This window comes from Equus quagga, chromosome 1, assembly GCF_021613505.1.
Source record: "Equus quagga isolate Etosha38 chromosome 1, UCLA_HA_Equagga_1.0, whole genome shotgun sequence".
Classification (NCBI taxonomy): Eukaryota; Metazoa; Chordata; class Mammalia; order Perissodactyla; family Equidae; genus Equus; species Equus quagga.
Window position 1 is genome coordinate 103,715,184 of NC_060267.1, and position 21,461 is coordinate 103,736,644.

Genomic DNA, 21,461 nt, shown 5'->3' on the forward strand with positions numbered 1-21,461 from the left:
CCTGGAGGTAAATGCTGGCGCTGGGCCTGAGAGGAAAGATTAGCAGGCGTTCTATAAATGAGACAGAATAGGCAATGGTTAAAGTGAGCAGTAAGATAAATTTAAAGAATGGCCTCTTAAATAAAGTCATTTCTTTTTCCAAAGGTTCTGCCTAACTGGTCATCCACTGTGCTGAGGAGCCTCCCCCAGGCTTGGCATTACCACTGCTGATGACGTCACTTCAAGCAGGGTATATAATGAGACCCAAATCGCTCTACTGCACCAGCTCTAGCCACTTTTTCACATCCCCCACCCTCTCAAGAGTCCACACTTCTGCAAAACTTATCCTATCAATGCAAATCTTAACTTTCCTAAGTCCTGGCCAAGAGATAACATAACACCCCTGAGAAAGATGCTATCAAATGAATAACATGACCATGTGAGATAAAGAACAAATCTCTAGTCTCACTGGAAATCACATTTTGGATTTTTTTCTCCCTCTCCCATCTTCCTCTCTGAACTCTTTCTTTCCACTAATGCTTAATTTGATTTTGCAAGATAAGGAGAAAAGAGAGTGCCAAACAATTCTATTCAGTTTTGTGTAATCAGGGAATGGATTATTTTAATTTGGCGCAGTCTCTCTTTCCTTTCCAGACCTTAACAAGAGGCAATTCTGCCTGTATCCAGATCATTAATGATGTCCAGTTTGGTGAGCAAATATTGGGCTAGTGAGAGGCCCCCTGCTGAAAGTCCAGGATTTCAAAGGGCACAGGCAACAGTTTTTAATCCAAGTAAGCAAATACATTCTGAATAACCATTATGGGCAAAGCACAGTCCTAGTTACTATAGGGGAAAAAATGACAAACATTTGGCCTCTGAACTTGAGAAGCCTATAATCAAGCATTTTGCAGCTCTTTCCCTTAAAATTGTTTATTATCTATTTAACTGATAAGGAACCTACAATTATCTCCTTTTTAACTCAAAGATTTAGAGCCAAAGAGTCAATTGGTGTGAGATTTTAAAGTGATTTACAATGTTTTGGGCTCTGTGCTCTTTGCTAACACACAGAAGAGTATGTTGGCCATGGGTAGTGTGAATTTAAATTCTTGACTACTGGGGAAATCTTTTTTTCTAAATGCCTTCCTCCTATCTTCCAGGTACTATTAAGTTGATGAGATTTCCAGCACGGATGGCAGGTCTGGACTGGGAGATAAAGAGAAAGTGAGAAAGCAGTTACTGGAAACCAAATGGCTGGAGGCACAACTGTGGAATGAACAGTTTGCTGTAGGCTCTTTCCCCTGCACGGCTCCTGGCCCAGTGTTGGGCCCCCCAGCCTCCAAGTCCCTCTCCCATACTGGCCCTCAGCCACCTGCTGCAATCTGCTTTAACTTGCTAACCTTCTTTAGCCATGTCACTCGAGTTTTCCTTTTATTTCTCTACCTTTAAATGAACACGGTTTATTTCCCATAGTCACATCAGCTACGTAGACGTGTACATTGGCTTTTGCTTTTCTATCCTCTGGTTTTTTCATTTAATGAATACAAACACTCAGCTTTACTATGACCTGCAGTCTGCACAGGGAATGTGGAAGACAGTAGGACTAGTCTAGGACTATAGTAACTATACTTCAGGAAGAACAAAACAGCACAAGAAAAGTTTCCTGACTGTGAAAATATTGGGATAGCAGAACAAGGTGGAAAATTCCTGCCCTTCTAAAAATTGATAAAAACAGATTATAACTCAGAGTCTTTTCCCATGGTGAAACTTTCCTCGTGTATATGTCAACCTGGCTCATTGGCAGCCAATGGGAAAGACTCTCTTCCAGGAGAGACCACCGTGCTCAGAATGCACTGAACAGAAGTCAGAGGGCCTGCATTGTAGTCTCGGGTCCTCCTCATGCTAACTGTGTGATGTCAGGGGAAAATGTTTAACTGCTCTGGACTTTGGTTCCCTCGTCTTTAAAAAAAAAGGGTAAAAATAGGAGCCGTAAGATGGTCATGTGTCTTGAACATAATAAACGTGTAACACTTTTTGAAATTGTAAACAACTGGATGCAGGAATAATACTGTTAAAGTACCAATGACCTCTCTTGCAGTCAGAAAACTCATTGTCCTTCTTGGCACTTGGCTCCTTATAAAGCAATATCCCACAGGAGTTTTCTCTTTCCATAAGCTGATTCTACTCTATGGTTTAGCTAAAAGGAAAAAATCACATCTTGATGGGCTGGCCCAGTAGTGTAGTGGTTAAGTTCACACACTCCACTTTGGTGGCCTGGGGTTTGCAGGTTTGGATCCCAGTTGTGGACTTACGCATTGCTCATCAAGCCACACTGCGGCAGCATCCCACATACAAAATAGAGGAAGACTGACACAGATGTTAGCTCAGCGACAATCCTCCTCAAGAAACAAGAGGAAGATCGGCAACAGCTCAGGGCCAATCTTCCTCACCAAAAAAACCCCCCAAAAAACCCCATCTCGAGATAGTCATCAAAATACATTAAAGGATAATGAAATTTTCCCAAAAATATAACTGAGTGGGGGAAAAATTACACATATCTGTCAAGCAACTGCATGCCTCTCCCCAAGGTGTTCATTTGAAAATAAACGATAGCATAAAAGGGCTTTCAAGGGCTGGGACGTGTCTTCTGAACGTGCTCTGTGGCTCTCACTACCTTAGGAACCTGCTGCAGACATTACAATCAAAGCCAGATCCTGCCTGCAAAAACTGAGGCACAGGGATATGGTCTGCGTCACGCTGTAAGCTGATGGCAGAAACGGGACTAGAATTCAGGTGTAGTTGTGCTTTGCTTTAACATGATCCCATATTGCTTTCTCAACTTCCTATCTGGGAAGAGCTCTGCTCCTTGGAAAACTTGACTCAATGACAATTATCATCCATTCTGGGTTTTCTAAACTGTGGTAAGCAGTGAGCCCTCCAATGTCTGAGAATTCCCTGGAGTGGCCCAGGCAGGTCAGAGCTCGCAGAAGATAAAATTCATGTATGTAATGAAAGAGTCGAGCTTCCAGTTACCCAGGAATAATCAATAGAGTGCTACCAGGAAGGAAAGCTAATGTGACGTCTGGAATGTATGTTTATGTCCCGTGTGGAACTTCGTAAGAGGTAACTCTAGTAATTCTCCTGAAAGGTGAAATAATGGGACTGAACCCCTTTCCAAGCCGAGGTCAGGCCCTTCCCAGAGAAACGCAGAGCCGCTTGAATGGATGTAGTTGTGGCCAGTTATTTTGATGCCAAGAAAACAGATGGACCCTGAAAGAGGGTGGGGGGCTCAGGAGGGCTTGAATTCATTTGTTAATGTGAAGATGACCTGTACATTTTTATACTACTATCAAAGATTTTACTAAAACTTGAAGGACTTTTTCCCTTTTCAAAATAATGTTTACTTGTCCTATCTGAAAACATTTTTCCTATTTTCAGACTCAGCCTGCAATACGTAACAGCCAAGAGCTGAACAGCACCCTGCGTGTGAGTGTAACATGGTAAATCATTTACTCAAAGGAAAAGCAACAACAAACCCAGCCACCCCAAACGAAGACAGCAGAAGAGGACTAACTGATTTGTCTGTTGTCTTTCCTGTCAAAATTGCCCTCGCCTTCGCTTTGGTCAGTGGGAAGGACTTGATGTATGAGTCATACAGATGTTTCCCCAGGGCCCGGAGATCAGCAGACTCTGGGTTCAGCTGGTCGATATCACTGGAGATCTCTGCCAACAGCTTCTCCTTCTCAGCCTGCGGCATCCGCCCAAACCTGATGGCTACAGAGGGAGACAAATGACAGGATATGTCATTGAATTACTGCTGCTGCAAATGCACACTGTTGTCCCCCAGCCCTAGTGCCCACATGGTTAAAAGCCCTTCCTCCCCTCCACCAATCTCAAGTTCTGGTTTCTATCTATAACCTTGCTCATGTTTTTACATCACAGCAATAGCACAGGCTATCAGTAAAAATTAAATTATTCCCTTCAATTAAAAAAAGTAATGCATGATCTTGCCAGGAAGGTGAAAGAAACTAAGAGTTCAGCAAAGAAAGGCAACTATATTTACTTACACATGAAAGAATTGGAGCCAGCTCCTACTCATTCCTCAAGACCCAATTCAAATGTCACCTCCTTTGTGAGTCTTTCTCTAACTTCTTCAAGCAGAGTTTATTATTCCTCCCCCTGTACTCCAACAGCCCTTAGTGCGTACTTCAACGAGAGCAATTTCACATTGTACTTTATTTATTTTACATGTCTATTTACCCCACTATAGAACAATATCCTGAAGGCCAGGAAGAATGTCTTATTCATCTTTGTATCCCCAGCACTTGACATAAGGTCAGGCACTAAAAGGATCAACGTGTTTCACAAATTAAAGGAAAGAAGTCTGCAGAATTCAAAGATGTACAGACAAAGGCTTTATTCTCAGAGAGTCTGGAGGATCTGTTTTGTCCCTGTTATAAAGAAATATAGATGGTGCTGTCTTTCAAGTTATTATGCCAGAGACTGCTTTTATATTTAGGGGAGAGAAGCCATAATTATCCCCCTGGCTCTCCAGGATTACCGCTTAATGATGTTTGTCAAAAAGATAATTTCCTTAACATTTGGTTTCCTGTAGGGTGAGGAAGTGTGAAAGAAGAAAACTAAAGAAAGAAAAGCAAAGAGGATCATTTCAGAGAGGTTAGTAAGACCTCGGTGGGGGGAAAAAATCATCTGTTTGTAACTCTTTCAACTCAAATATGTTTTTCTTTCTCTCTAACAATACTATCTGCAAATTATTATTATATATATATTTTTTACCAGTTATCACACCTTGTTCCAAGTGCTCACACACAGTTTTATTTAAAACTTTTGTAAAAAAATTTTTAAAGCAAAATGTAATTGACATCTGACACTATTAGTTGCAGGTGTACAACATAATGATTTGGTATTTGTACATATTGTGAAATGATCACCACAGTAAGTCTAGCTAACATCCATCACCATACATAGTTACAAAATTTTTTTTCTTGTGATTAGAACTTTTAAGATTTACTTTCTTCTTAGAAACTTTCAAACACACAATACATTATTATTAACTATAGTCATGATGCCATACATTATATTTCCAGGACTTATTTATTTTATATCTGAAAGTTTATACCTTTCAATCACCCATTTTGCCCACCTCTCACCCCCCGCCTCTGGCAACCACCAATTCTCTGTATCTATGAATTCGTTTCTTCTTTTTAATTTAGATTCCACATATAGGTGAGATCATACGGTATTTGTCTTTCTCTGACTTATTTCACTTAGCATAATGCCCTCAAGGTCCATCCATGTTGTTGCAAATAGCAGGATTTCCTTCTTTTTTATGGCTGAATAATATTCCATTGAATATAGATACCATATTTTCTCTATCCATTTATCCATTAACAGACACTTACGCTGTTTCCATGTCTTGGCTGTTGTAAATAATGCTGTAATGAACATGGGACACAGATATCTTTTTGAGTTATTGTTTTTGTTTTCTTCTGATACATACTCAGAAGTGGAATTGCTAGATCACATGCAAAATATTATTTTGAATAATGCTACTTTGGGGCCACACTTTAGACTCTCTGCATTCTCCCCTAATAAGGACATTTGGCTGTCATATCCAGTATTTCTCTCTGCATAGCTCTATTGTCATACTTCCCACTCGGAATCACAGTGCTGTGTCTTTATGACAGTCTCCTTCACCAGACTATACCTCCTCGAGGGCAGAGGCTGTCATAGTCATTTACATCTCCAGCACTTAGTGGCACTCAGTCATTGGTTGTGGAATACAAAAATGAATAAATGGATAGTTCCTTGCTATGTGTTATTATACGAACCCTGGCATTTTTACCATAAGACATAAAAGCACATGAACACAGTTCCATCTGAGTAATCAGTGAATTTTTATTTTGGATTTGCTACAGAAGAGACTGCTCTGTACCCTTGAGTCTCAAATTCATAGCTTGATTTCAGTTGACCCTAAATAAGCTTTATCATGGACTAATACAACTTTATCTTGGAGGGGCCTCCTTAGGGACCTCTGAGTTAGAGGGGAAGAGAATCTTACCTCTCAGTTAGGATTCCTTTAAATTAAATAAGCCTATATCCATTTGGTAAATATATCCTCTGCACATGACCCCTCCAGATTGCCATTTTTTTTTTGTCAAAAATCTGGTCTCTCTACTCACTTTTCCCCATTTTCTTTCTTTTTAGTTCCACAGGGATGGGCAATGAATGGTTGCTGACATTCGTATCTCAGTCCCCCTGCCCTCTGCCCTGAGATGTGTTTAGGTCCCTGAGGATATGATCTCATTGTTCATGGTGTTCTCTTTCATAGCAGTGATCACAATAATTATCTATAATGTTTTCTTTTCCCCCTGCTATATAATCCCCGCGAAGGCAGGAATCTTGCTCATTATTGCATTCTCAGCACTTAGTATAATGTCTGGCACATGTTAAGTCCTTGTATAATATATTTTGAAATAAAATGAAAAAAAAAAAAAAACACCCAGATAGCAAATTCCTTCAAAATCCTTCTCTGTGAAGCCATTCCAATCATTTGCTCCCTTGTACTGTGTTTATTCCTTATTCATCAGTAGTTCTCAGTTGAGGAGTGGGGAGTAGAGGGGCAGCAGGGCATATTAGAGTCTCTTGATAACTTTCTAAAATTACGTATGTTTCATACAAAGTTTTGATATGCCATTCCTACACCCAATGAAGAATGTATCAAAAACTAGGGGTTTAAGGGGGCAGCCCTGTGGCCAAATGGTTGTTTGTGTGCTCCGCTTTGGCGGCCCAGGGTTCACTGGTTCAGATCCTGGGTCTGGACCTACACACCGCTCATCAAGCCATGCTGTGGTGGCATCCCACATAGAAGAACTAGAATGACCTACAACTAGGATATACAACTACGTACTGGGGCTTTGGGGAGAAAAAAAAAAGAGGAAGATTGGCAACAGATGTTAGCTCAGGGCCAATCTTCCTCACCAAAAAGCATACCTTAAAAAAAACAAAAAACAAACCTTGGGGTTTTGGACAGTTTAGAAAAAGCTTCCTAAATGATGGGCTCCTGTTGTATGCATGTACTAGTTCACGTATAAACTAGTACTATACTACTGTATTAGTTTATGTTGGTTATTCTACTAGAATATAAACTACACAAGTACCAGGTTCTCTCGTTTTTGCTCCTGGGTGCAACAAAATACACATAGTAGGTATACGATACATATTTGATGAATTAAACTCCAAAATATCAAGTTTAAAAACAGAAAATGAGACAGTATGTACACTGGGAAGTTTGGGAAAGTGATCATGAGAGAAAGAATTATGTTGTACTAAAAGTAGAAGAAATTCTCGTGTAAGATTTGGAGAAAATCAGAGCAATAGAGGTGGCTGCAATCGCCAACAATCTGCTGCTCTCTGACCTTAGTTAACAGAGCACACAATCCTGTCTCTTTACTCAGTGAAGAATTTTTGGAAGTCTATTGTGTGCTGGACATTGTTCTAGGCTCTGGTTACATTTTCACAGGTAACAAACTCTAAATATATACACAAAAGGTTACATGCCTAGGAAAGTGCTTTTTTCTTAAGAGGTAATCAAAAAAGCTAATTTGAAGTAAACAAACAGCCAAAGACAGCCACTTATTACATTCGCTAGTTCTGCTTTTCCATAACACAACAAAAATAACTTTAAAAAGTCATCTTAGAATTAGGAGATACTAAAGCAAAAGCCTTCTGCTACAATCTAACTAAAAGGAGAATTTTTATAAGTTGAAGTTCCCCCAAAAGGCTAAATCTTACGAACAAATTTTCTGTATCATTAAATGCTCATGCTGCAAATTAGTTTCAATTAACTATCAGTGCAAGTAATTATACAGGTTATGTTAGCATTTTTATACCAGAGGTTCAACAAAAGGGAGGAAAAACATGTCTCATTTGGTGGGACTACATTTGCATAAAACATATGGAAATCTGAATTGTAGAGGAAATACAATTTATTTGTATGCCTTTTTTTAAGGGAGAAATAGCCGATTTTATTTCGTTGCTTTTGAGTCCCATGTAGTAATACCTCCCTACCTCATGAGAGGTGACAAGATAAGGCACAGAAAGGGTTTAGCACAGTGCCTGGCCCACAGTAATGCTTAATAAATGCAGCTTTTATGACTTGTGGACAAAGTGGTCTAGGGCAGCCACAACTGTTGTGGGCTACGGACCAGGACGGTAGCCACGGCACACTGACCTAGATTCTTCCCCACAGATAAAGAACAAACCCTGAAAACCTACTCTCTCTGTCTGTCTATCTCTATCTCTAGCTCTCTTTAACTCGTTTAGGGAATAGTGTTTTTTAGCGAAGTAATTCTTGAACCTCAGTTTCCACCTACTGAGTGGAGAATCTGAGAACCAAGAAGAGGGAGGAATTCTCCCTTTGGATTGCTGTTTTTGATAAGACTGAAGTTCGAGATTAGAAATAAGATAGGAAAGTTCTAGATTGGGGACCAGAAATATAAAGGCTGAGTGTGCCCATGTACAAGTATATTCTTCCACATCCTCTACCACTGGCTAGGACAGAGGGAAAATGCTCCATGTATCGCTATGAGTCACTGAGAGAGAACTTTTGGCCTCAGGAAGGCAGTGAAATTACCACTGCACTTGAAGTAATCAGGAAGTCTACTTTCTAGTTCCAGCTCAGTGAAAAAGCTGGATAAGTGGCTTAATTTCTCTGGTCTTCAATTGCTTTATCTACAGAATGAGGGGCTTGGAAAAGAAGATCCCTAAAGGTTCCTTCCTTTAGCTCTAAATTTAGCTCTGAAATCCTACAAATCTCGATGACACATAGTACTGGGGAACACGCTACGCTCTCACTTTTTTTAAGCAATATTTATCTAGTCTTTGAGGCCCCGGGAAAAAGACATATTCTATCTGTTCTATAGATCTAGCACCTGTCACATAAAGCAGCTTCCAGAATAATGGCATTCAGTGTCATATTCGGGGTAATTATTCACCTACAGAGAAGTCACATATCTTGGTTTAAAAAAATTGTCATTATCAGACTCAGTATGCAGCCTTCAGGAGGAAAAGGTTTGGTAGGGACTCACTACTTTCTGGTGAAAGTATATTAGCACACCTTTATGTAATACACTTTTACTGAACTGAATTAGCCCACTAAGAGCATATGACAGATTCAGCTTTGTGCATTTAGTACTGATTTACTGAACACACAAACTCCAAGCACACGAGATATTTAGCTATCCTGCTCTTTGGATCTGGGTAGAGCACTAAGAAACAATTAATGTTTCCTAATGACAATTAATGACATGCTTTTAAAACTAATTGCAGGAGCATTAAAGACAAATGCTACTTAATTACAAAGATTAATTAAGGCAGATTTTCAAAATAATAAATCAGTAGAAAACAGAAGAATGAATTAAATTGAGTCATTAAAAATATTTTTGTCAGGGCCAGCCCAGGAGCACAGTGGTTATGTTCGAGTGCTCCACTTCAGCAGCCCCAGGGTTTGCTGGTTCAGATCCCGGGTGTGGACATGGCACTGCTTGTTAAGCCATGCTGTGGCAGGCATCCCACATATAAAGTAGAGGAAGATGGGCATGGATGTTAGCTCAGGGCCAGTCTTCCTCAGCAAAGGGAGGAAGATTGGCGGAGGCTGTTGGCTCAGGGCTAATCTTCCTCAAAAAATAAATGAATAAAATAAAATAAAAATTTTTGTCTTTCAACAGCTATGAGGTGAATTTGCAATCATATCAGGCTTTTGACAATTAGTAAGGCTGGGTGTCATAGTCAATTTTTCCGCTTTTAACGTGTTTATTTTACAAAAACCATAAACAAGACTTATATAACACTACTGCTTTTCATACGGCTGTTGCCAATAAGTGATACTTTTCAACTCTCTTTCTTGAGAAAAAAAGTGTGTGCATTTTGAGGTTTTGTAGAATTTGGTAATCTAATAACCATAATTTTCTAGCTCCTCTAAAGTAAAACACAGAGCAGCCTTAACACAAATATTAAGTTATTTTTATGTAAGGGTAACATTTTTCAGACTATGTGTGGAGGACATTTAAACATCTGTCTAGGTTTCTTTTCAAAGCAGAGATGCAAAACACCACGGGCTCGCCTTCTGACTCAACCTCTGAATCCCTGAAGCCTCATCTGACATCATTTCATTCATTCAGTGAACACCTGTTGGATGTAAGACACTGTGCTAGACAGACTGCACTGGGGGGCACAAGGATCAAAGGACGTCTCTAGTAGGGGAGATCCTCATTATACACAGACTATCTCTCTCTCACAGACTTCTCTTTGCTAGCTCCTTCCCTTCCACCCAAGTAGATGTTTAAGGTTCTGACCCTCATCTTACCTCCCCTTCATGCTATCTTTCCTCTGCTGCTGAAGTTATTGAACAAGTAGTCTTCCCTCTCTGTGTTTGTCACTTACTGTTTACTTCCCAACCCACTGCAACCTAGCTTCCGCCTCATTTAACTTCACCAAAACTCTGCTCTTAAAAGGCCCTGATGCTTTTCTCACGGCCAGATCTGGGGGCCTCTTCTAAGTTCTCATTCTACTTGAGCTTTCCAGCATTCTCCCAGCCTTGAATGCTATTGACCTTCTCCACGCTCTCATTTTAAACATTTCTCATGCTGGTTTCTGCTTTTCTGGTTCTTCTTTCTGCCTGCGGTTTTCCAGATCTTTTTGACAGCCCCTCTTCCTTCATGTATTTTCTGTTGTTTCTGGTTTGATCTTCTTGCTAACTCACAACATGTGCTAAGGACTCCTGCCCTCTCTTTCCTGAGACCTGGATCCTTATTTTCCACTTCTCCCTCTATTCCTTTATACGTGGATGTTGGTACCCCACAAGCGCTTCAAATGTAACATAAAAGCAAACTTTCCATTTCCCCTCTGAACAGTCTCCTGTTTCCCTTTCTTGGTTAATTCATTCTATCACCCAAACTAGACACCTCGAACAATCTTTAACAACCTCTCTCCCCTCAGATGCTTGTATTCATTGCTCACTGTTCTGACATTTCTCTCAATTCCATTTTTCTCACCCTTCCCAATGTCTTAGTTCATAATATTGCACTGGTCTTCTGATGAATCTCCCTGATTTTTCCCTCTCTAATTTACCCTTTTTACTGCTGCCAGTAGTTTGGTTTTTGGTAACACATACCTGATTACTCCGTTGCTCTGTTACAGCAGAATGTGGTGTCACAGGAAAGGTATAAAACACACAGAAGAGGAAGAATGGGGAGTCAGAAGGCTTATGGAAGAGTGGGCATTTGAACTGGGCCTTGAATGCCAGGTAGAACTTTAACAGGGAATTGAAGGACATAATAGACAGAGACCAAGAGGTATTCCACCAAAGGGCATTTTGTAGGAACAGCAAAGCACACAGTTTGCCTGAAATATAAGTGGGTAAGGACAACAGTGGGAAAAGAAGGTGGAGGCTAGACTGTGGGCAATCATGAATGCCACGCGGGCTGGAGTAACATAGCTGCTGTGTGCATTAGGACTTTTTACTTTGTGATATTTTCTGAAAGTTAACATTGGGGTAATTTTCCTTTATATCACAAAGAAGACTAAAGAAAAAAGGTAACATGTCAAACTTATTTGTCATTCATACTTCTTTTTTGCAACATACACTAGAGCTTCTGTTTACGAGGAAGGAGAGAACTACCTTAAAAATGCTGAGTGCCACAAAATTGGTGAAACCATTTTTCTAGATTTTTATGAAGCTGCTGAGAAATTGATTTTAAGCCTGTCAGCTTTTTTTTTTAACAAATGAAAAACAACCCCATCATTTGTATAATAGGACATCCTAATCAGCAAAGCTAAGGTTTCACCAATTTTTTTATATTTATGAAAAATATAATTTTTGTTCAAATCTCAACGGTATAGGAAAAACCTAGCCAAATGACTCATAAGTAACATAAGTCAATTTTTCTCTACTTCGTATTATTTTTAAATGCACAGCCTACACTTATTATTTTATTACTTAGTTCATATATGAAAAGAAGCTCTTGAATATGGAATATTCACCAGTCAAAATTCTTAAGGAGTAAATTATCTTATTAAAAATAAAGAGGACATATTTTAAAAATATTATTAATGTCAGGGATCTTGACAGCAGGACTTTAAAACAGAAATTATACTTTGAACAAGTATAAAAATGTGTGTTGAGTGCCTGTTTGAGTGAATGAGCAACATTAATCTATGAAGAGTACTTTCATCAAGATTCTGTGGATACCAGCTTCATTAATTCAAAATGTAAAACAAGTAGCAGCTGATGCAATGATCACTAAGTTTCATGTGCCTCTGGGTAGCCCAGGAAGTCGGGTCTTTATTTCTGCTTTCCTTTCATTTGGGGCTTTCCTCTGAAGGTGGTGTCTAGACAGGGTACTGAACTGATGGTGCCTGGGGTGACTCAGGAAGACTTCAGAGCAATCAGTGGGATGGACCCATGGTTTAGAAATGATGGATTGTTAAACGACCAAAATAACTGGAACATGTCTATCTTGATTGCTACAGGGAAACAAAAACTTTGTTTCCAAAGCACATTAGTCCAACACCTGGGTGCTTTTTCTACCCAATGTTGAAAACGGATATTTGAAAAATAGCTGTTTCCAACTGGAAAAATTCTGAAATCACGTTCTCCTATGATGTTTAGCTACGTGTCACAATCAAAACGAAAGTTCCATCTCAAGATGGAATCATCCACCAAATACCATTAGCCAAATACACCTTTTATGCTTTCTTTAGCCCAGGCTGCTTTGGATTTGTACTTTGGGGCTACATCATTACGCGATCATCAAACATACTGCCTTCAACTGCTGAGCAATTAATCAGAACATACAGAAGACCTGATTCAGGCACATGAATTATATTTTTATGGCACCAAAACGGAAAGGGGGTAAGTTTCAAATTCAGGCAACTGACAGATGCCAGATTTCTAGATATTTGGGAAGACCGTGACACTGTCTATAAGATATGGAATAGCTGGTTGAAAAATGAAAAATTCAGTGAGGTGGATTGATTTATTTCCATAGAATCATAGAATTTTCAAAGCTGAAAGGATTTACCAATCATTTATTTCAGTGATTTTCCAACAATATTCCCCAGGGCCCTCAGTGTTCCCTGAAGGTTTCTTCAGACGCCTCCTAAAAGCTGGGAGCGGGAAACTAAGAGGGAAGCTGAATGCATCGAATGGACCAAACAGAGAGCAAAGAGCAGAAAGAACAGTAACACAGAACTGAGGAAATTTACTTTGGGGGATGTTAATTTTTTCCTGTGCATACTGAAAACAGCGAGGTGCTGATTTTGGTATAACACTAGAAAGCCTCTTTTGATGAGTTGGTGGGTATTACACTGAGGTCCAGTCACATAAAACACTAATAAATAGGCATTCTATATGAACGGAAACCTCATTACTGTCGGCCTCACACTGGCCAGAGCCATGAATTTTATTTTAAATAGTTACTACAACCTCCTAGAAAACTTTGTATTTGGAAATGTTTCCTTCATTAGGATAATGGGCAGAACTAAGAAAAAACCTAGTCGTTGAGTTTCCCTTTTTTTTTTTAAAGATTGGCACCTGTGCTAACATCTGTTGCCAATCTTTTTTTTTTCTTCTTCTTCTTCTTCTTCTCCCCAAAGCCCCCCAGTACATAGATTGTATGTTCTAGTTGTGAGTGCCTCTGGTTGTGCTATATGGGACGCCACCCTAACATGACCTGATGAGTGGTGCCATGTCCGCGCCCAGGATCCAAACCAGCGAAGTCCTGAGCCGCCGAAGCGGAGCGTGCGAACTTAACTACTCGGCTACGGGGCTGGCCCCTACCCTTCTTATATATAGATCAAATGGATGTTTTCTTTTCTGTGCACCAAACACATTCCTATCAAAACCTCTGAGAAGGGATTTTCTTAGTCATGTCTGCAATCCTGTAAATACTGAATTACCTAAGTCTTTGATGCTGTGACGTTTAATTCCTTTCTTTTTGCCTTCACAAGAAGAACTAAATGAACACTCCCTATCAAGACCATTCTTCTCTGTAAATAGAGTAAGTTAATTGTCATATGAAGCCAAAAGATGACCTTCTTATCAAGTTCATGATAGCTTTCTTTGACTTTTCTGGGAAGAGAAAATTATACCATTAATATTACATAGGTTGGGGTTTAAATATTATTTACCTATCAACAATAAGCAACAGGAGATACATTTTACATGAATGTGTGCAAGCAACAGGAAATACATTTCACGTCAATGTGAAAAGTGACAATTTTTCCTAAAGGGCAAAAAATAAATAGCATTAAAAGTAGAACTGGCATGCTTTCCTAGGCAGTCAATGATAATGACCTCAAAGTCAAAGATTTCTTCATAAAGATAAAATAAGTTTATTGCAATTTGATTGCATCACCTAAAATATAACTCTTGACTTGAAAATGTGACCTTATGTCTTATGAGGTCTGAAAGAAAAAGGAAATTGATGGCATTAAACCTGCAAGTTATTTTGCAATCAATGACTGCTATTATGTACTGCTACAGAGCACATGTAATCAATTGTTGGGGAAAGTTGGACCAAATTTCCATCCTGTCCAGTATAGCTGATAGATCTCTTCAAAATATATTCTTGCCTTTAGAGGGTATGACCCCAAATTGATGATGCAAATATAATTTTGTAAACTATTTTTAAAGGGTAGAGTATCAACCAATTAGTGATTCCCAAATATCTTGATGGTTTCTGCTGTAAAAACCAACATCTGCAAGATGGAACAAAAATTTAATTTTCACAGATGCTTTGGAGTCCTTAAAGATGAAGATGGACTTCAAAGACTATATTCTTACCAGATCAGTTTTGAGAGAGGTGAAGGCCAAAGAAAGAAAAAATAGGATGTACAATGAAACGAGACTTCAGATTTAAGTTGATCACTTTAGCGTTTTATATTTCTTGAGCCCATAGTGATTTTTCAAAGAACCGACTAATAATTGACAAATATAATACTACCAAGTTACATCTAAAATTTGTTTTGTGAGCTAGTCAACCAATCAGAGCCAAATGGCGACCAAGAGCAACTTCTTCAAACAGGCCTGTCTTCCATGATTTTACTGGGTTAGTTCTACAGTTCATGAAAACAGGCTCTTCTCAGGTCTTCTACATCTTTCCCTTAAACTGACACTCCAAATCATAAGCTTGGTTTTAGAAACAGGTTTAAAAAGTAGAAAGTTTTACTCTCTTATGTTTCTATGGACAATGAAGTTTTATGGAACTTTAAAATATTTGCTTTGTCCATGAGTCTGTATGCTCCTTAAAGTCAAGGATAGTGCTGTACTCATTTTTCCATAGTAAAGTGAAAAAAAAACACTGCATAAATCTAAATTCTGATATGCCAGTTAAAGTTCCATACCCAGAAATCTGCAGAATTTTCTTACATTTAAAGCAGAAAGAGACTACTGATACACATTTTAATGCTATTAAAGCAACATAAAAAATTAATCACAATTATCATTACATTTGTTTTAAAATACTGGTTGTTTCCATCACCTCTCAGATTTTCAAGTCTTTTCTCCCATCGTGGCAGATGCCCAAACACAAGAGAGAAGGATTCCACATTAAAAGCTTACAAATTCTGACCTAATTGAGGAATGTCTTATCAGCATGCAGTATTCTGAAATCTGGCATTTTGTGGAAAAACTGTACACATTTTCAGCAACAGCCCTACTGTCTACTGATCTGACAGCCATAATGAGAAGAATAAAGTACATGGTGCTAAGTGTTCACTTACCGTTATGAGACATCCCCACAGCAAGGCATTTCTGAAACCGACAGTACTGACATTTATTTCTACTTTTTTTGTGGATCCGACAGTTAAGATCACACCTATCATAAATAAGCTTCAATCTGATTGTCCTCCGGAAGAAACCCTGCAAAGGGATATGAAAAAAAAGAAGCAAAATTAAAGTCTTTGTGACACAAGGAAGCAGTAACATATGGTTAAAGGCACCTTGGCCTGGGTATCAGAAAAGGTAGGTTCTTGACACAGTTCTGTCACTGGTGGCTTTAGACAAGTCACTTAACCTCTCTGGAACTCAGTTTTCTTTGCTATGAAATAAAGAACAAGAGGATCTCCAGTGTCCTTTTTTAGCTCTTACTGACCACATCCAACTGATGTCATTCAACAGATCTTGGCTCTACATGTGGATTTCAGCATGCTCTAAATTTAATATGATGCAAATAAAACACCATGTAATCAGTTCAGTCTCTCTGCAAATCATTCCGACAGCATGCTCCAGCCTTTATAATTGTGTTAAGCAGTTTGGCAAAGTTATAATCATTTCATTCTAAAACATGATCAGGGCCAATAAAAATCCACATGTGGATGACTTTTTGGAATTCTCTATGTTGCATAATTTCCTACAGAACTGGTTTCATTTATTTATGCAGTTGAAAGAGTGCACCATAATCGCTGCAGCATACAAATAAAAAGAGATAATAGGAAATAACAGGAGACGTAAAATATAAATCCTTAGAAAACCAACTGCTATCTCAAAATAGCAAATACGTTGATTTGAGGCTAACTGAATTCTGTGATAGTTATATATTTTTTGAAAGATCTGAAAACATTCTAACCAGAAATGTTTCCTAATTCCATTTTCTTGTTCAGCGTATTCCACTTCGTTTCTTTTGTGTTCGTCTTCATGAAATCAGTTTTTAACCCTTTCAATTTACCTGGCCCTGTTTGGTACAAAAAGCACGGATTCTACCACTGGCATGCATTTTAACTTTCTCCAGATTTCTACCTTGAACTCTGGATAAGTCTATTCTACTGCTTACTTGACATCTTCACTTGGAAAGCTAACGGCCATCTCAAACGCAGCATGTCCAACACCAAGTCCTGATATTACCTACAAACTCACTTCAGCTTTCTCCATCTAAGTTGATGCAACGCCACCCTCCCAGTTTCTTGAGGTAAAATCCTTAAAGTCACTCTTGACTTCCTTCTCTCATGTGGAAAGCTTTCTCTAAATATACACTTGCCTATTTCCCTCATTGCCTTTAGGTTTTGCTAACATCTCAGCTTCTCAGTGAGGTTTATCCACCCCATTTAACACTGTGGCCTGGCCTGGCCCCCACCTCTCTTCTGGAACTCAATCTCCTTTACTCTGCTCTAGTTTTTCGGTTTTTTCCAATAGCACTTATGACTTTCTAACATCTCATATAATTTACTTATTATATTTGTGTTTATTTTCTGCCCCTTTCCCACTGCCCAATAAAATTGTGACCTCCATAGGTGCAAGGAGGGTCTTTTATGCCCTTGGATATGACCCAAACACTAACAACAGTGCTCTATAAAATTTGATGAATAAATATATGTGTCACTTAACTCCCTCTCTGGGCCTCACCTCTCCCATCTGTAAAACGAGGAGGCACTTCCATCTCTGATATTTTGTGATTCTAAACTATGACTGAGATATTACAAGGCCATTGGCATACTCTTTTCCTTTTATTTTTGTTGCTATCCTATTAATGTAATGTTAATCACAAACATGTAGAAAATACATGCAATTATAAAACATAATAAGATCACTATCACACATAAGCCCACTGTCCAAGCCAAGATTTAAAGTCATAACCAGAATACTGATGTATTCTTCCCTTACCCAGCTCCAGCTCCCCTGACAACATGATCATTATTCCCAATTTTGTGTTTATCATTTCCTTGACCTTTAAAAAAATATAGTTTTATCACACAATATGTAAAACTAAGTAACACATTGCTTAGGCATGCTTGTTTGGGGCTTCATTAAGTGGTATCATACTATATGTAGTTTTTTGGGATTTTCACTTGATAAAATTTAGTGTTTCTAATATTTATCCACTTGGTAATATTTTCCTAATATTTATCCACTTTCTTGTGAGAAGCTATGATTTATTCATTTCCACAACTACATAATATTCTACTGTGTGACTCTACCACAATGTATTAATCTATTTTCATTTTGACAGGTGTTTGACTTGTTGCCAATTTTCTGCTATTATGAACAGTGCTTCTTCTATACAGATTGTAAATTTATTATGATGCACATGTACAAGAGTTACCTAGGAGCAGAATTTCTGGATTGTACAAGATGTGATTGTTAAATTTTACAAGATAATGCCCCAAAGTGTTTTCCAAAATGATTATATCAATTTACACCCCACCAGCAGTTTATGAAAGTTCCAGTCTGGCCAACACTTGATATTGTCAGACTTCTTAACTTTTGACAATTTAGTATGTGTAAAATAGAATCTAAGTATGATCTTAATTTGTATCATTTCCCAGTTCTCTAATGCATTAAAGTTGAATTTTGAAATTCTTTATATATTCTAGATACTGATCTGTTGTCTGTTCTAGGTGTTGTAAATATCTCCTCTATGGCTTACTATGCTTGAACCTTACTATTTAAGTCTTTTTTGTTTTTTCAACCTGTAAATATTTTCATTTCACTCTCATTCTTGATAGAGTACTGGGTATTCAGTTACTTTCTCTTAAAACTTTGAGTTCCCATTTTCTTTGTGCTTCCATTGTTGCTATTGAGAGGTCTGTTGTCAATCAACTTTGAAGGTGTTTTTCTTTCTTTTCTCTTTGATTCCCTTTATATATGCTATCTTTAGAACTCTGCAGTTTTACTACAGTGTGTCAAGGCATGGATTTCTTTTCATTTACCTTTGTGGACATGTTGTTGTTTTCTGTATCCTGGTTTCACGTGTTCATCAGGTCTGGGACTCCAATTAGATTAAGGGTGAGACCTTCTTATTCTGGCCTTCAGATTTCTGAACTTCTCTTTTATATTTTCCATCCTCTTTTCACTAATTACTCACTAATATTGATTGCAGAAGCAAGCATCAGAACAGCAGTCAAATAAGACCAGGAAAGATGCATGATTACAATGACAAAAATAAAAGCAAACATTTCTCACCAAAGTCTGCCAACAAGAATAGTTCTGCACATAACTCTTCTATTCATTAATGAAGAAGACATATCTTTTTAATATTCAAAGATCCTATGAATCCTTAAAGACCTAAAAGAGGCTTCAAATTCTAGCAGTTTCTGGATGAGACATATTTTTTCAGACATTGTTATCTCATTCTCAGTAGTTCCTTTGCATTTATCTTCTAGTATAGTAGTCCTCTTTTTTGCTGGTCCAGTATGCCATTTGACCCTTCCATTAAATTTTTATTTCAATAATTATATTTTTCACTTTTAGAAGTTTCATTGGTTTATTTTCAAAGCTGCCTGGTCATTCCTGATAGTCTGTTATTGCTTGTTCATTGCTGTGATTCTGCCCCATTTCTTTAAACAATTCATACACAACTGCCTATATTCTATATCAGGCAATCCCTATATTTGCTTTCCTTGGATAGGGGCAGAGAGGTCTAAGTCTGTTTGTTTTGTTTGTTTACTTCTGATGAATGTCATTCAAGTCGATTGCCTTATCATGTTCTTGCTGATATTCTATTTTGAACTTATTTCTTGACCTTAAACTGTGGGAATCCTACAGAGTCTAAATTGGGAATTCTTTCCTCCAAAGAGGATTTGCAGATACTTCTGTTGGAAGCCAGGGGCGCCATTGACTTGTGACTATTTCAGACGCCCCTGAGAATCCTGGCTCAATTCAAAAGCCCCAGCCTCAGCTCCTCCTCACTGATGGCTCAGAACACTGCTACAGGCATCTGCAAGGCTGCACATTAGTACTCCTACGAGCACCTATCATGAGGGAAACCCCACCCTCTAAATGCACCTGCAGCTTATAGCTCAAGACCTAGGATTTGTTTCTTTGTTTTGCTATTGTTGCTTTGGAGAGTTTTCTGTACCTCTTATGAGATCAGAAATATTTCAAAGAATATGTTCTACAAAGGATCTGCCGGAAGTTGAAGCCTCTTCAATTCTCATGGGGTTCTGAGGACCTTTAATTATTAAAAAGGTGGGGTTTTTTTTTTTCACTGATTAATAGAAGGCTAATGTACCAAAATGTTCTCACTGACAAAGGTTGGTGAGAAATTTTGTTTTTATTTTTGCCAATGTGATCACATATATTTTATGATATTCCTTGACTGCTTTTCTGATTTTCACTTTTTCAAACTAATATTAGTAGTTGAAAATGCTGCTTGGCTAGCTGACAATGGGGCAGGTTCCAGTATACTCAGTTATTTGGCATGATTAGAGAGGAAGGTTTTTTGATAAGAGAATTATTTGATAAGAGAACGTTATTTAAGTTCAACCCTTAAAAAGCAAATTTTTGTTTTAACTCATATGATGTCTTTCAAAGTATATCATGTTCTTTTTGTGATGAATCAAGGTCTTTCAATGTTAAAGAATAATTACTCTGAATATCACTTATGTACTGTATGTGTACATAAAATCTTAAACTGAATATACACAGACTCCAGCACACAGCTTGGAGCTTGCTTTTAATTTTTTTTTTTAACACTAAGTTTACGATAACTGACTGTTTTTGTCATTTGACTCCTTCAAGAAATATAAGAGGAAGATATAAGGCTATTACTCAGTGTTTTTCTGTAAATTTGTTTATTTATTTGAAGAATAAGCCAGGCTTTTCCAAATTTTTTTCATATTACTGATAAAGAAATACTCTTTAACAACACTCTTACTACTTCAGAGTCTATAAAACAATGTATAATTTCAACAACTTACTCTTCTGACTATAGTGAAGTCTGAATTGGTGTGATGGAAGGCATCAGTCACCATTTCAGAAAATTGTTTTGTGTATATATTTATTCAAAAGTCTTCACATTTGTCTGTGAGAAGGTGATGCCTGTTTTTTTGTTTTTGCATTTTAAAAAATTTGCTCTGACCTCTCCCTAATTGCTTTACTTTTAACAAGACTTCAGGTGCAATGAGACCTAAGAATGGTATTGTTAACTTTACAATGAGATTAAAAGCCCTGTATTGGGCCTGTATTCAGCTTTCCCACGAAATGGTATGGCTGATAGAAACCGAATCAATGAGCTATCATTGGCAGTGAGAATATATTAAAAACTCTTCCTGAGGTACGGTCCTATATAGAAATACAAAAATGGATTACATTGTATTGTATGGTAGATTGTATTCACTTATATTTTTAGGTAGGTCTATGGTTCTAAAATGATCTTTCACTAAAGATGAAAAAATACAGTGGAACCTACCAGAAAAAAAAAAGTGTCCAAATTTGTAAGCAATAAATGACAGCTTTGTAAGCTCTAAGGTATACATATCTTTCAGTAGCCAAAGGTTATATTTTACCTAAGTCTGCAATATTAATACACCTAAGAATCTGTCACTATTTTACTTTAACCCAAACTCAATCGTTTTATTCCTGTGTGAAGTCTGGCAAGGATCACTAATATAAACTTGTTCCACTGGCATTGCAAAATGTTTAACAAGGTCTACTAACAGCCAGCTTAAGCAATATATCTCTTCTTCAA

At 38.0% G+C, this 21,461-nt stretch overlaps 1 protein-coding gene across 4 annotated transcripts in view; it reads right to left on the minus strand.

Moving 5' to 3' along the window:
- The window catches only part of PPARG (peroxisome proliferator activated receptor gamma), a 130,316-nt gene that overhangs the window by 22,820 nt on the left and 86,035 nt on the right, over positions 1-21,461 (minus strand). For all 4 annotated transcript variants that reach the window (XM_046671097.1, XM_046671087.1, XM_046671103.1 and 1 more), the window contains 2 exons: positions 15,781-15,919; positions 3,551-3,750 (listed from right to left, as the gene is read on the minus strand). In XM_046671097.1, coding sequence (XP_046527053.1) covers positions 3,551-3,750; positions 15,781-15,919 — 339 coding nt within the window. The remainder of the gene's footprint in view (positions 1-3,550; positions 3,751-15,780; positions 15,920-21,461) is intronic.